Source organism: Oncorhynchus keta, unplaced genomic scaffold (assembly GCF_023373465.1).
Source record: "Oncorhynchus keta strain PuntledgeMale-10-30-2019 unplaced genomic scaffold, Oket_V2 Un_scaffold_3531_pilon_pilon, whole genome shotgun sequence".
Taxonomy (NCBI): domain Eukaryota; kingdom Metazoa; phylum Chordata; class Actinopteri; order Salmoniformes; family Salmonidae; genus Oncorhynchus; species Oncorhynchus keta.
Genome location: NW_026290920.1, coordinates 1,694,660 through 1,710,681, shown reverse-complemented (window position 1 = coordinate 1,710,681; position 16,022 = coordinate 1,694,660). Strand labels below are relative to the sequence as shown.

General features: G+C 43.5%; 1 protein-coding gene across 1 annotated transcript in view; it reads left to right on the top strand.

The window, feature by feature from the left end:
• Positions 1-16,022, top strand: part of serinc4 (serine incorporator 4) — a 56,602-nt gene continuing 40,580 nt past the window's right edge. The window contains exons 1-5 of the mRNA XM_052515938.1: positions 1-498; positions 3,095-3,262; positions 7,579-7,757; positions 12,481-12,560; positions 14,539-14,632. Coding sequence (XP_052371898.1) covers positions 406-498; positions 3,095-3,262; positions 7,579-7,757; positions 12,481-12,560; positions 14,539-14,632 — 614 coding nt within the window. The 5' untranslated portion in view covers positions 1-405. The remainder of the gene's footprint in view (positions 499-3,094; positions 3,263-7,578; positions 7,758-12,480; positions 12,561-14,538; positions 14,633-16,022) is intronic.

Below are 16,022 nucleotides of genomic sequence, written 5' to 3'. Positions count from 1 at the left end.
AAGCGGAGCACGGGGAGGAGGGGTTGAGAGCATTCATCATCACCACCTCTCTCTCCAACTCTTCTGACAGCGCCCGACACAGAAGCAAAAAGAGAGCACACAGGATATGAGTAAAATAAATACCCGGACACTTTCTATCCCCCCGAAGTTGGATTGAGGCCGAGATTTAGCAAGGTTGGTTGGATGTGTCTTTGTGTTACATGTGATCCAGGATATAGCAGAGAAGAACTCAGGAAGAACTACCCTGTTGACCCGTTGGAAGTTGGATTGCACAACAACAAGTAGCGCTTTTGTTTTGTAACGCCGGTACTTATTTTGGGAAAACAATTTGTACTGTTTTAGATGTTAGAGGATCGTTTTCTGGGGACTTTTAGGATGTCATCCTCACAGGGTCTGTGATCTAACATGTCCGTTTTGGAGGGTTCTGAACGGATGACAGCCCAGGAGATGCACCAGAGTGGCATCTACAGCTACTTCCTCAACATGTTTGCCTACCAGGTGAGACAGAGTCCTGAATGACAGAGAGTTGGCGGGAGGGAAAGAGAGAACATATAAGAGGAATTATGGAGACGTTACACATGAATGAGAATGTGTTTGGATTGCTGTCTGTTTAGTAAGATATTGAGTCCCATAGTTTCATGATACGTTTGCTAGTAGTTGTTGTGTTAATTAACATAGTAATGTAGTTGTTGTGTTAACATAGTAATGTAGTTGTTGTGTTAACATAGTAATGTAGTTGTTGTGTTAATTAACATAGTAATGTAGTTGTTGTGTTAAACATAGTAATGTAGTTGTTGTGTTAATTAACATAGTAATGTAGTTGTTGTGTTAATAACATAGTAATGTAGTTGTTGTGTTATAAATGTAGTTGTTGTGTTATAACATAGTAATGTAGTTGTTGTGTTAATTAACATAGTAATGTAGTTGTTGTGTTAATTAACATAGTAATGTAGTTGTTGTGTTATAACATAGTAATGTAGTTGTTGTGTTAATAACATAGTAATGTAGTTGTTGTGTTAATTAACATAGTAATGTAGTTGTTGTGTTATAACATAGTAATGTAGTTGTTGTGTTAACATAGTAATGTAGTTGTTGTGTTAATTAACATAGTAATGTAGTTGTTGTGTTAATTAACATAGTAATGTAGTTGTTGTGTTAACATAGTAACATAGTAATGTAGTTGTTGTGTTAATTAACATAGTAATGTAGTTGTTGTGTTAACATAGTAATGTAGTTGTTGTGTTACATAGTAATGTAGTTGTAATGTAGTTGTTGTGTTAATTAACATAGTAATGTAGTTGTTGTGTTAAAACATAGTAATGTAGTTGTTGTGTTAAAACGTAGTAATGTAGTTGTTGTGTTAAATCATAGCTATATTAGTTGTTGTGTTAAAACATAACTTTAACACATAATAGTTGATGTGATATGACTATTGTTTTGTACCTAACTGGCCTGTTGTTAATACGTATCAGATCCAGAACTAGCAGATGTCAGTATCTGTAACAATGCAGCAGGTGTTCTATGTTGGATAGAGATCAATACACCCGTTGTACAGTAGTCTACACTGTGTCTCGTTTTATTTTGCCCCATTCTCCACCCCCTACGCTTGAGACCTGAGACTGTGTCCTGTATTAATATTAGGTCTATTGGACTCTGAAGTGTTATTGCCAGGATATACATTTGATACAACAATGCAGGTTAATCTCATATTGGAAAGACGTGAGTCATTGTCCCACAAATCCAACATGACCGAGCCACTCTACAGTTTACTCTCACCTAGTGAACCAGCTTTCTGTTGTAGATTAGAGAGATTAGAGCAATTAGAGAGATACAGATAGATCGATCGATAGATAGGATAGATTTCATCTACAGTTCTGGATGTTTATCAAAGAAACAGTCTATGCTTGTGTTTCTACTCTCCTCCCTCATCCAGTAACCCCCCCACCCCCAGTAAAATCCCAGATAACAACGACTTAAAACAGGACAAGCAGTTCAACACAGTGTATTACAATACAATGCTGTTAGTTTATAAATTGGTTTGACTCCAGGCGGATCAGATTTTCTGTGTGTTTGGACTAAATTCAACCACCTGTAACATGCAACAATCACCTGTAACACGCAACAACCACCTGTAACACGTAACGACCACCTGTAACACGCAACGACCACCTGTAACACGCAACGACCACATGTAACACACAACAACCACATGTAACACACAACAACAACCTGCCCAAAACCCTCATATCAAGGTGAAGCTCCTCTGAGAATAGTTCACTGAGTTCATTCACTGTGTAAAAGGTGTCCCCTCATATAAACAAATATGACTTGGTTATTGAGAGCGTCATGTTTTCTCTGTGGTACTACAGTGAATTAGATGTTGGGGAATTTGTAAGCAGTTATGTGCAACTTCGGTGAGTTATGGAAAGAATTTCCTCTTGAGGGATAATCAATGTCATTCATTCATGCATTTATTCACTCACTCACTCACTCACTCACTCACTCACTCACTCACTCACTCACTCGTCACCTGTCTCTTCAGTTATGTAGCTTTCTGTCTAGCACTAAGGCTACGTTCAGTTGACTTCTGATTCACAGACATGTTGACTCCACTCCATCCTAAAATATGCTAAACACCCCTCTCCTTTCCATCATTCAAATATGTTGACGTTGGAGTGTTGGAGTGGTTGATGATGACCAAGGATTTGATCCAATTGGTTAAATACACTATAATCCCTTTATTGTTGAATTTACACATCTCCTCACAGATATTGAGCATCTCTCTCTTCACCTCCTCCCAGTTACAACTCTCATATATAATTTATATTGAAAATCCCTCTCTCTGCCTCCCGCAGTTATATTGAGCATCTCTCTCCTCATCTCCTAGGATATATTGAGCACTGTCACTATATTGTTGAGCTGACTCCTCACTTGTTCTGCTCCCCAGATAGGTTTCTTCCTCTCTCCAGGTAGGTCCCCTCCTCTCCTCTCCTCTCCCCCTCCCCTCTCTCATCTTCTCTCCTCTCTCTCTCTTCCTCTCCTCTCCTCTCTCCTCTCAGATATATATATGAACATATCTCTCTCCTCTCCACAGATATGTTGCTGCTGTGGCCCGGCCCCGTGTTCACTGTGCTGCTCCTTCTGCCCCCCGGTGAAGTCATCGTCCAGCACGAGGATCATGTACACACTCTTCCACATCATGGCCTGCGCCGTCTCCTGTCTCATGCTCTCACGCACTGTCTCCGAGGCTGTCCGGGACAATGTGAGTGTCTGATGTCATATCCTCCTTTGGGGATCAACAAAGTTCCATCATGTCTGAGCACTTTGTTTGCTCTGAGGTGCTATAAAGTGTTCCTGTCCTGATTCAATTACATTAGTAATCTATTGTGGTCAGACTACTTAGTATGCAAGATTTGAAGGTTAGTAATCAAATCAAAATCTAATTTATTTATATAGCCCTTCGTACATCAGCTGATATCTCAAAGTGCTGTACAGAAACCAAGCCTAAAACCCCAAACAGCAAGCAATGCAGGTGTAGAAGCACGGTGGCTAGGAAAAACTCCCTAGAAAGGCCAAAACCTAGGAAGAAACCTAGAGAGGAACCAGGCCATGTGGGGTGGCCAGTCCTTTTCTGGCTGTGCCGGGTGGAGATTATAACAGAACATGGCCCAGATGTTCAAATGTTCATAAATGACCAGCATGGTCATATAATAACAAGGCAGAACAGTTTAAACTGGAGCAGCAGCACGGTCAGGTGGACTGGGGACAGCAAGGAGTCATCATGTCAGGTAGTCCTGGGGCATGGTCCTAGGGCTCAGGTCCTCCGAGAGAGAGAAAGAAAGAGAGAAGGAGAGAATTAGAGAACCACACTTAGATTCACACAGGACACCGAACAGGACAGGAGAAGTACTCCAGATATAACAAACTGACCCTAGCCCCCCGACACATAAACTACTGCAGCATAAATACTGGAGGCTGAGACAGGAGGGGTCAGGAGACACTGTGGCCCCATCCGAGGACACCCCCGGACAGGGCCAAACAGGAAGGATATAACCCCACCCACTTTGCCAAAGCACAGCCCCCACACCACTAGTACATTACTACTTTAGTAGTAGTACATTACTACTTTAGCGAAGGCTGGCAAACGTGCACCTTGAGAGTAACTCAATTAAATGTCTTGTTGTGTAAATTAGTGCAGGGCTCTCCAACCCTGTTCCTGGAGAGCTACCATCCTGTAGGTTTTTTCTACCAATCCTAATCTAGCGCACCTGATTCTATTTAATTAGCTGGTTGATAAACTGAATCAGGTTAGTTACAACTGGGGTTGCAGGACAAACCTATAGGAGGGTATCTCTCCAGGAACGGGATTGGAGAGCTCTGAATTAGTGCATTAGAACAGCAGCACCTTGTAGGTCTCCAACCCTGGTCTTTCCAGCCCACAGGCAAGCTTGCTAATCACCACACAACCAATAGGATGACATAGAAAGGGAAGGGTCCTTACACGATCTATTGCATTTGGGAAAACATATCCCCACACTTCACTATACCAAGTCCCTCTCCAATGGCCTCATGTGTGCCATCCCACATCTCACGCGTCCCATCCAAACCCTCACGTGTGCCATCCCACATGTTATGTGTGCCATCCCACATCTCACGCGTCCCATCCAAACCCTCACGTGTGCCATCCCAGGGCCAGTCTTATGTGTGCCATCCCACGTCTTATGTGTGCCATCCCACGTCTTATGTGTGCCATCCCAGGGCCAGTCTTATGTGTGCCATCCCACGTCTTATGTGTGCCATCCCAGGGCCAGTCTTATGTGTGCCATCCCACGTCTTATGTGTGCCATCCCACGTCTTATGTGTGCCATCCCAGGGCCAGTCTTGTGTGTGCCATCCCAGGGCCAGTCTTATGTGTGCCATCCCACGTCTTATGTGTGCCATCCCAGGGCCAGTCTTATGTGTGCCATCCCACGTCTTATGTGTGCCATCCCAGGGACAGTCTTATGTGTGCCATCCCAGGGCCAGTCTTATGTGTGCCATCCCAGGGCCATCCCACCAGTCTTATGTGTGCCATCCCAGGGCCAGTCTTATGTGTGCCATCCCATGTCTTATGTGTGCCATCCCAGGGCCAGTCTTATGTGTGCCATCCCAGGGCCAGTCTTATGTGTGCCATCCCAGGGCCAGTCTTATGTGTGCCATCCCAGGGCCAGTCTTATGTGTGCCATCCCAGGGCCAGTCTTATGTGTGCCATCCCAGGGCCAGTCTTATGTGTGCCATCCCAGGGCCAGTCTTATGTGTGCCATCCCAGGGCCAGTCTTATGTGTGCCATCCCAGGGCCACTCTTATGTGTGCCATCCCAGGGCCAGTCTTATGTGTGCCATCCCAGGGCCACTCTTATGTGTGCCATCCCAGGGCCAGTCTTATGTGTGCCATCCCAGGGCCAGTCTTATGTGTGCCATCCCAGGGCCAGTCTTATGTGTGCCATCCCAGGGCCAGTCTTATGTGTGCCATCCCAGGGCCAGTCTTATGTGTGCCATCCCAGGGCCAGTCTTATGTGTGCCATCCCAGGGCCAGTCTTATGTGCCATCCCAGGGCCAGTCTTATGTGTGCCATCCCAGGGCCAGTCTTATGTGTGCCATCCCAGGGCCAGTCTTATGTGTGCCATCCCAGGGCCAGTCTTATGTGTGCCATCCCAGGGCCAGTCTTATGTGTGCCATCCCAGGGCCAGTCTTATGTGTGCCATCCCAGGGCCAGTCTTATGTGTGCCATCCCAGGGCCAGTCTTATGTGTGCCATCCCAGGGCCAGTCTTATGTGTGCCATCCCAGGGCCAGTCTTATGTGTGCCATCCCAGGGCCAGTCTTATGTGTGCCATCCCAGGGCCAGTCTTATGTGTGCCATCCCAGGGCCAGTCTTATGTGTGCCATCCCAGGGCCAGTCTTATGTGTGCCATCCCAGGGCCAGTCTTATGTGTGCCATCCCAGGGCCAGTCTTATGTGTGCCATCCCAGGGCCAGTCTTATGTGTGCCATCCAAGGGCCAGTCTTATGTGTGCCGTCCCAGGGACAGACTGATTTCTTGAATGTGTAGTAGTGAAACATTTAGGAGAGAAACAGAACATGGATTCCCGTTTGGATATCAGGCAAGTGTATGTAGTAGGTTAAGTACGTTTCACTAGGTAGTGTTGGTCCCATCCACACACAAAAAGAGTCAGTAAGAAGTAGGGTTGCAAAGGGAGGGTATGTCACTGGAAACATTCAGAGTTTATTAGTAAACTACCAGAATTTTGGTATCTTTCAAGGATTTGATATAATTTATCACAAGACATGTAAGTGGGCCTTTTGGGTACTACAGGTGTCTGTAATGATCTCCGGCCCTCTGTGGCCTTATCGCGTAACAGTTACGAATGAATTAAAGAAGATGATTTTCAAATAAGAAATAGAACAACAAAGCTGTAAAACATGATCCCAAATATAAACCATCAACTTAGTGAAAACCATTAGTGTTTAACATGAGGGTTTCAGCATGAAATATCCTTTGTATTTGTGTTTACACACTTCTATTTATTTGACTATGTCAGTATGTATGTATTTGTGTTTACACACTTCTATTTGTTTGACTATGTCAGTATGTATGTATTTGTGTTTACACACTTCTATTTATTTGACTATGTCAGTATGTATGTATTTGTGTTTACACACTTCTATTTATTTGACTATGTCAGTATGTATGTATTTGTGTTTACACACTTCTATTTGTTTGACTATGTCAGTATGTATGTATTTGTGTTTACACACTTCTATTTATTTGACTATGTCAGTATGTATGTATTTGTGTTTACACACTTCTATTTGTTTGACTATGTCAGTATGTATGTATTTGTGTTTACACACTTCTATTTATTTGACTATGTCAGTATGTATGTATTTGTGTTTACACACTTCTATTTATTTGACTATGTCAGTATGTATGTATTTGTGTTTACACACTTCTATTTATTTGACTATGTCAGTATGTATGTATTTGTGTTTACACACTTCTATTTGTTTGACTATGTCAGTATGTATGTATTTGTGTTTACACACTTCTATTTATTTGACTGTCAGTATGTATGTATTTGTGTTTTGGCATCAAACTGGTGGCAGTTGTGAAAAAAGTAAACAGTTGGAAGAGTTGCAGAATTAATTACAAATAATGCCATTGTTGGTTAGATGCTTTTCCCATTAATTTAGGCTATTTTCTCTTGAACCGTATGTTCTATCCACTAGAAACTCATGAACAATATGGACACAGATGTATAAAAAAACTATATATGAATAGGCTTCCACTAGCTAACCTCTAGGCTACACACACATACTGTACATGCATGTACACACACACAGACACACACACACAGACACACTTAAAAAGAGATACACACACACACACACACACGCTCACAAATGGGCACACACCACACACACACACACACGCTCACAAATGGGCACACACACACACACACACACACACACACACACACACACACACACACACACACACACACATACACACACCATAACAGAGTGTGTTTGTGTGTTTCAGGTGCCTTTCTTCAACATGGTGTGTGACCAGGCCCATGGCGGAGGGCACTGTGAGATGCTGGTTGGCTACTCAGCGGTCTACAGGGTCTGCTTCGGCACTGCCTGCTTCTACCTGATGATGGCGCTGTTCCTCATCGATGTCAAGTCCAGCCAGGACTTCAGAGCGCTCATCCACAATGGGTCAGCAGTAGCCCTGAAGGTTAATTTATATTGGGGAGACGCAGGAGAACTACCATGGCATATATGTGAATGAAAGTTTGCGTTCTACCTGTAATACCCCTTTAAGGTGTTTTGTGCTAATACATCGTGTAACACCCCTCCCACTAGTACAGTACTAACGTCAATATCAACACGTCTATTTGAGGCTACGTGGGCCATATTCCTCACCTGCCTGTCCAATGCACCAGTGTGCTTTTTTAACCAGCTTGTGATACTGTCCACTGCTGTGCTATTGATTAGAGCAGTGACACACTCTAGGGGGGTTGATTAGAGCAGTGACATGCTCTAGGGGGATTGATTAGAGCAGTGACACGCTCTAGGGGGGTTGATTAGAGCAGTGACACGCTCTAGGGGGGTTGATTAGAGCAGTGACACGCTCTAGGGGGGTTGATTAGAGCAGTGACACGCTCTATGGGGGTTGATTAGAGCAGTGACACGCTCTAGGGGGATTGATTAGAGCAGTGACACGCTCTAGGGGGGATGATAAGAACAGCGACACTCTCTAGGGAAAACCTGTGTGTCTTCTGTGTGGAGAAAGTGTGGCGGTACTGAAAGAGTATAATCTGAGACGACATTATGAAACGAAACACGTGGACAAAAACAAGAATATGGACATGGAACAAAGGCTACAAAAGGCAGAGGAATTAAAACGAGGCCTCAAATCTCGACAGGCTCTGTTCAAAAAACCAAATCACAAGGCCAGGCTGCTGTCAAGGCCAGTTTTATTTTGGCAGAAGAGATTTGCTAAATCAGCCCGGCCATTTACGGAGGGGGATTTCATCAAAAACTGCATGATTAAAGTTTGTGACAACTTTGCCCAGAAAAAGGCAACTCTTTTTAAATGTGAGTCTGAGCAGAAACACCATTGCCTATGAGAGTAGACCAGTTGTCCATCAATCTAAAAGAGCAGCTTGTGAAAAAGGAAAAGATTTCATTGCATATTCCTTGGCTGTGGATGAGAGTTTACACATTTCTGACATTGCCCAGTTGTCAATTTTCATCCGTGGAGTGGACTCCAGCCTAAGCGTGACAGAGGAGTTTTTGGCTTTACGTCCTATGCATGGCACAACTACGGGGCATGATTTGTATGAAGAGGAAGTGTCAAGATGTGTAAATGAGATGGATGCCATTGTTGGAAAAATCGTTTTGACAACCGATTAACCTGCTATGTGTGGACACAGGAGCGGACTGGTGGCGAAACTCGGGAAAATATGCACAGATGTAAAAAAAACAGGTGAGCTGACAGCTTATCATTGTATCATACACCAGGAAGCGTTACGGTAAAGCCTTGAAAATGGAGCATGTGAATGGCATCATCAGTGCACTATTAACTTTATCAGAGCCAAAGGTTTGAATCACCGCCAGTTCAAGGCATTTCTGACGGAGTTAAATCCGGAGCATGGTGATTTGCCTTATCACACAGAGGTGCGATGGCTAAGCCAGGGAAAGGTGCTTCATAGATGTTTCGAGCTTCGTGAGGAGATTTGTCTGTTCTTGGACAGCAAAGGGAAAGACACAACACAACTCCGAGACGAAATGTTTCTGTGTGAAATGGCTTTTCTGTGTGACATTACGAGTCATCTGAATGCAATGAACTTGCAGCTGCAGGGTCGGGATCGTGTCATCTCTGATATGTACAGTACAGTGAAGGCATTTAAAACCAAACTGACTCTGTGGGAGACACAGATGCGGAAAGAAAACACAGCCACTTTCCCAGCTGCCAGACCATGAAAGAGCTCTCTACCAGTGCGTTCCCGAGCGCACAGTTGGCTGATAAAATAGGTATGCTTGCCGCTGACTTTCAGGCCCATGATTTGCTGACTTTGAAGCACAAAAAGCAGGTTGGAACTGCTCGGTAACCCATTTGCTGTTGACGTGGAAAGCTCACCACCAAACCTCAAATGGAGTTGATTGACCTCAATGCAATGATGCACTGAGGGCAAAATATGCGGCAGTGGGTGCTGCCCTGAAGTTAATTTTCCTCCCGACACAATGCCCCAACTGCGCATCCAGGCTGCTCAAACGTTGTCTATGTTTGGCAGCACATACCTGTGTGAACAACTGTTTTCTTTGATGAACTTGAACAAAACATCACACAGAAGTCGACTTACTGCTGAACACCTCCACTCAATTCTGAGGATTTCCTCAGCTCAGAGCCTTACCCTCAACATTGATGAACTTGTGGAAAAGATGGGACACCACCAAGTATCACCCTCAACCTCAAACAAGTGAACATTACTGTGCAATCACATATTTAGAGTTTTTACTCAGTTCAAGTTTAAAAGTTCAAGTTTAATATTTGTTTTCACTGCATGTTACTTCTCCTTAAACAAAGTGTTGTTTTTGATTAATAGATTTTTGCACTTTATTTTATTGTATTTCAATCCAATTATATTTTAAAAATATTTCAGTTGAGTGGATGATAGAAAATTGCTATTATTGTTTTTTTCTTTGAAGTAAATTTAGCCCACTTTTGCTAAAATAGAAAATATAGGCTACTGATGGTGCCTTGAATACCGGTTTCTTTCATTTAATGTTCATGTTATGATTTTTATATAAAGGAAATTTGTCTTTTGTGTCTGTTGAAAATTAAAGATTACTGACAGAGCCATAAGAAAATATTGCTTTATTTATCTGATCATATTGGAATATATTTGTTAGGTTTTCAGTAGGTTCAATTAGGTTCACTAGACTATATGCGTCATTTAAACATTTTTCAATGAACATTCGAACAGTCCGGCCCTCGGCTTGTAGCTAAATTTTTTTATTTGGCCCTCCGTCCATTTGACTTTGACACCCCTGCTCTAGGGGGTTGATTAGAGCAGTGACACGCTCAAGGGGGGTTGATTAGAGCAGTGACACGCTCTAGGGGGGGTTGATTAGAGCAGTAACACGCTCTAGGGGGGTTGATTAGAGCAGTAACGCGCTCTAGGGGGGCTAATTAGAGCAGTGACACGCTCTAGGGGGTTAATTAGAGCAGTGACACGCTCTAGGGGGGTTAATTAGAGCAGTGACGCGCTCTAGGGGGGTTAATTAGAGCAGTGACGCGCTCTAGGGGGTTAATTAGAGCAGTGACGCGCTCTAGGGGGTTAATTAGAGCAGTGACGGGCTCTAGGTTAGTTCTAAGGTCTTCGAAAGCCAAGTCAACAAACAGATTACCGACCATTTCGAATCTCACCATACCTTCTCTGCTATGCAATCTGGTTTCAGAGCTGGTCATGGGTGCACCTCAGCCACGCTCAAGGTCCTAAACGATATCTTAACCGCCATCGATAAGAAACATTACTGTGCAGCCGTATTCATTGATCTGGCCAAGGCTTTCGACTCTGTCAATCACCACATCCTCATCGGCAGACTCGACAGCCTTGGTTTCTCAAATGATTGCCTCGCCTGGTTCACCAACTACTTCTCTGATAGAGTTCAGTGTGTCAAATCGGAGGGTCTGCTGTCCGGACCTCTGGCAGTCTCTATGGGGGTGCCACAGGGTTCAATTCTTGGACCGACTCTCTTCTCTGTATACATCAATGAGGTCGCTCTTGCTGCTGGTGAGTCTCTGATCCACCTCTACGCAGACGACACCATTCTGTATACTTCTGGCCCTTCTTTGGACACTGTGTTAACAACCCTCTAGGCAAGCTTCAATGCCATACAACTCTCCTTCCGTGGCCTCCAATTGCTCTTAAATACAAGTAAAACTAAATGCATGCTCTTCAACCGATCGCTACCTGCACCTACCCGCCTGTCCAACATCACTACTCTGGACGGCTCTGACTTAGAATACGTGGACAACTACAAATACATAGGTGTCTGGTTAGACTGTAAACTCTCCTTCCAGACCCATATCAAACATATCCAATCCAAAGTTAAATCTAGAATTGGCTTCCTATTTCGCAACAAAGCATCCTTCACTCATGCTGCCAAACATACCCTTGTAAAACTGACCATCCTACCAATCCTCGACTTTGGCGATGTCATTTACAAAATAGCCTCCAATACCCTACTCAACAAATTGGATGCAGTCTATCACAGTGCAATCCGTTTTGTCACCAAAGCCCCATATACTACCCACCATTGCGACCTGTACGCACTCGTTGGCTGGCCCTCGCTTCATACTCGTCGCCAAACCCACTGGCTCCATGTCAACTACCTCTTTCCCAACTGTATTTAATTAATTAATTTATTTTGCTCCCTTGCACCCCATTATTTTTATTTCTACTTTGCACATTCTTCCATTGCAAAACTACCATTCCAGTGTTTTACTTGCTATATTGTATTTACTTTGCCACCATGGCCTTTTTTGCCTTTACCTCCCTTCTCACCTCATTTGCTCACATTGTATATAGACTTGTTTATACTGTATTATTGACTGTATGTTTGTTTTACTCCATGTGTAACTCTGTGTCGTTGTATCTGTCGAACTGCTTTGCTTTATCTTGGCCAGGTCGCAATTGTAAATGAGAACTTGTTCTCAACTTGCCTACCTGGTTAAATAAAGGTGAAATAATCAATAAATGCAGCTTCTTAACGAAGATGCTCTTCGTCTGCACGTCCTCTGTATGTAGGGGTATATATTGTAGGTGGGTAGTTGTCCCTAGGTGCTTTCAAACAAACATAGAAAAAACATGTTATTATGTGAATGTTAGTTATACAACCATATAACTGGTCCTCTCTGGTCCTAATGCAGGTTCTGGTTTCTGAAGTTCATCACCCTGCTTGGGATGTGTACTGCTGCCTTCTTCATCCCTACTGAGTCCTTCCTACATGGTGAGCAGCCTGGACACACAATTCATATTCCCTCTTAGAATACATTGCTAAACTTTCAACACAGAATTGCCCTAGCTGAAGGCAATAGGTGCTGTTATATTTTAATACCGATAGGGGGCACTGTAGACCTACTCATCATCTCACGAGATTCACCCTGCAGTCAAGCCACCATAAATGTCTGTGGTTGGATAGTGTTGTGCGAGCAGCAGTAAATCTCATCGTGACACAGTAACTGATTTCATATCCTACACGTTTTATGGCTGTTCCTCTGCCTCAGAATCTTCTGTGCTATAAGTTCATTATTTAATAGATGACTACAGTATGCTATTCTTGATGAGGAACTGTGTTTTGCAACATACACATAGGAAAACACTCTCATATACAGTACCAGTCAAACGTTTGGACACACCTACTCATTCAAGGGTTTATCTTTATTTTTTTAAACTATTTTCTACATTGTAGAATAGTGAAGACATCAAAACTATGAAATAACACATATAGAATCATGTAGTAACCAAAAAAAGTGTTAAACAAATCTAAATATGTTTTAAATTCTTCAAAGTCGCCAACCTTTGCCTTGATGACAGCTTTGCACACTCTTGGCATTCTCTCAACCAGCTTCATGAAGAATGGTTTACAACAGTATTGAAGGAGTTCCCACATATGCTGAGCACTTGTTGGCTGCTTTTCCTTCACTCTGCAGTTCAACTCATCCCAAACCATCTCAATTTTGTTGCGGCTGGGTGATTGTCCTGTTGAAAAACAAATGATAGTTCCACTAAGTGCAAACCAGGTGGGATGGCGAATCGCTGCAGAATGCTGTGGTAGCCATGCTGGTTAAGTGTGCTTTGAATTCTTAATAAATCACTGACAGTGTCACCAGCAAAACACCCCAACACCATCACACCTCCTCCTCCATGCTTCATGGTGGGAACCACACATGCAGAGATCATCCGTTCACCTACTCTGTGTCTCACAAAGACACAGCGATTGGAACCAAAAATCTCAAATTTGGACTCATCAGACCAAAGGATATATTTTCACCGGTCTAATGTCCATTCGCTCGTGTTTCTCGGCTCAATCAAGTCTCTTATTATTGGTGTCCTTTAGTAGTGGTTTCTTTGCAGAAATTAGACCATGAAGGCCTGATTCACGCAGTCTCCTCTGAACAGTTGATGTTGAGATGTATCTGTTACTTGAACTCTGTGAAGCATTTATTTGGGCTGCAATTTCTGAGGCTGGTAACTCAAATTTACTTATCCTCTTCAGCAGAGGCAACTCTGGGTCTTCCTTTCCTGTGGCTGTCCTCATGAGAGCCAGTTTCATCATAGCGCTTCATGGATTTTGCGACAGCACTTGAAGAAACTTTTTTTACCTTCTTGTCTTAAAGTCGTTTCTCTTTGTTTATTTGAGCAGTTCTTGCCATAACATGGACTTGGTCTTTTACCAAATAGGGCTATCTTGTGTATACCCCCCTACCTTGTCACAACACAACTGATTGGCACAAATGCATTAAGAAGGTAATAAATTCCACTAATGAACTTTTAACAAGGCACATCTGTTAATTGAAATGCACTCCAGGTGACAACATCATGAAGCTGGTTGAGAGAATGCCAAGAGTGTGCAAAGCTGCCATCAAGGCAAAGGGGGGCTACTTTGAGTAATCTCAAATAGAGATTATATTTAGATTTTTTTAAACATTTATTTTGTGTTACTACATGATTCTATATGTGTTATTTCATAATTTTAATGTCTTCACTATATTCTACAAAGTAGAAAATAGTAAAAACAAAGAAAAACCCTTGAATGTGTTGTGTCCAAACTTCTGACTGGTACGTATATGTATATTGAATTTTAAAAGTATACATACATTTGGACTACACTCACATTCAGAATGGGCCTGCATCAAGTGAGTTAGACAGCAAACCTGTTTCTCTCTGTCTGTCTCTCTCTTTCCATTTCTCTCTCTCTCTCCCAGCCTGGCACTACGTAGGCGTGGTGGGAGGATTTGCCTTCATCCTCATCCAGCTCAGTCTCATCACAGCATTTGCCCACACCTGGAACAAGAACTGGTGAGAGGGGAGGGAGAGCAGGGAGTGTGTGTGTGTGTGTGTGTGTGTGTGTGTGTGTGTGTGTGTGTGTGTGTGTGTGTGTGTGTGTGTGTGTGTGTGTGTGTGTGTGTGTGTGTGTGTGTGTGTGTGTGTGTGTGTGTGTGTGTGTGTGTGTGTGTGTGTTGGGGATGAGAGGTGATATGGAGTTTGGGTAGTTGTCAGTTGAAGCAGAGGATGTGAGGGTGGATGCTGGGGTCCTTGTGCTGGAGAAGGACAGGCCACATCCTCCAACCATAGAAGTGCAAGTTTGACTGGCTGTTACCTTGTACTGATCTGTTTCAGCTAGGAGCTGCAGTTTGACTGGACGTTACCTTGTACTGATCTGTTTCAGCTAGGAGCTGCAGTTTGACTGGACGTTACCTTGTACTGATCTGTTTCAGCTAGGAGCTGCAGTTTGACTGGACGTTACCTTGTACTAATCTGTTTCAGCTAGGAGCTGCAGTTTGACTGGACGTTACCTTGTACTGATCTGTTTCAGCTAGGAGCTGCAGTTTGACTGGACGTTACCTTGTACTGATCTGTTTCAGCTAGGAGCTGCAGTTTGACTGGTTTCAGCGTTACCTTGTACTAATCTGTTTCAGCTAGGAACTGCAGTTTGACTGGACGTTACCTTGTACTGATCTGTTTCAGCTAGGAGCTGCAGTTTGACTGGACGTTACCTTGTACTGATCTGTTTCAGCTAGGAGCTGCAGTTTGACTGGACGTTACCTTGTACTGATCTGTTTCAGCTAGGAGCTGCAGTTTGACTGGACGTTACCTTGTACTAATCTGTTTCAGCTAGGAGCTGCAGTTTGACTGGACGTTACCTTGTACTGATCTGTTTCAGCTAGGAACTGCAGTTTGACTGGACGTTACCTTGTACTGATCTGTTTCAGCTAGGAGCTGCAGTTTGACTGGACGTTACCTTGTACTGATCTGTTTCAGCTAGGAGCTGCAGTTTGACTGGACGTTACCTTGTACTGATCTGTTTCAGCTAGGAGCTGCAGTTTGACTGGACGTTACCTTGTACTGATCGGTTTCAGCTAGGAGCTGCAGTTTGACTGGACGTTACCTTGTACTGATCTGTTTCAGCTAGGAGCTGCAGTTTGACTGGACGTTACCTTGTACTGATCTGTTTCAGCTAGGAACTGCAGTTTGACTGGACGTTACCTTGTACTGATCTGTTTCAGCTAGGAGCTGCAGTTTGACAGTTTGACTGGACGTTACCTTGTACTGATCTGTTTCAGCTAGGAGCTGCAGTTTGACTGGACGTTACCTTGTACTGATCTGTTTCAGCTAGGAGCTGCAGTTTGACTGGACGTTACCTTGTACTGATCTGTTTCAGCTAGGAGCTGCAGTTTGACTGGACGTT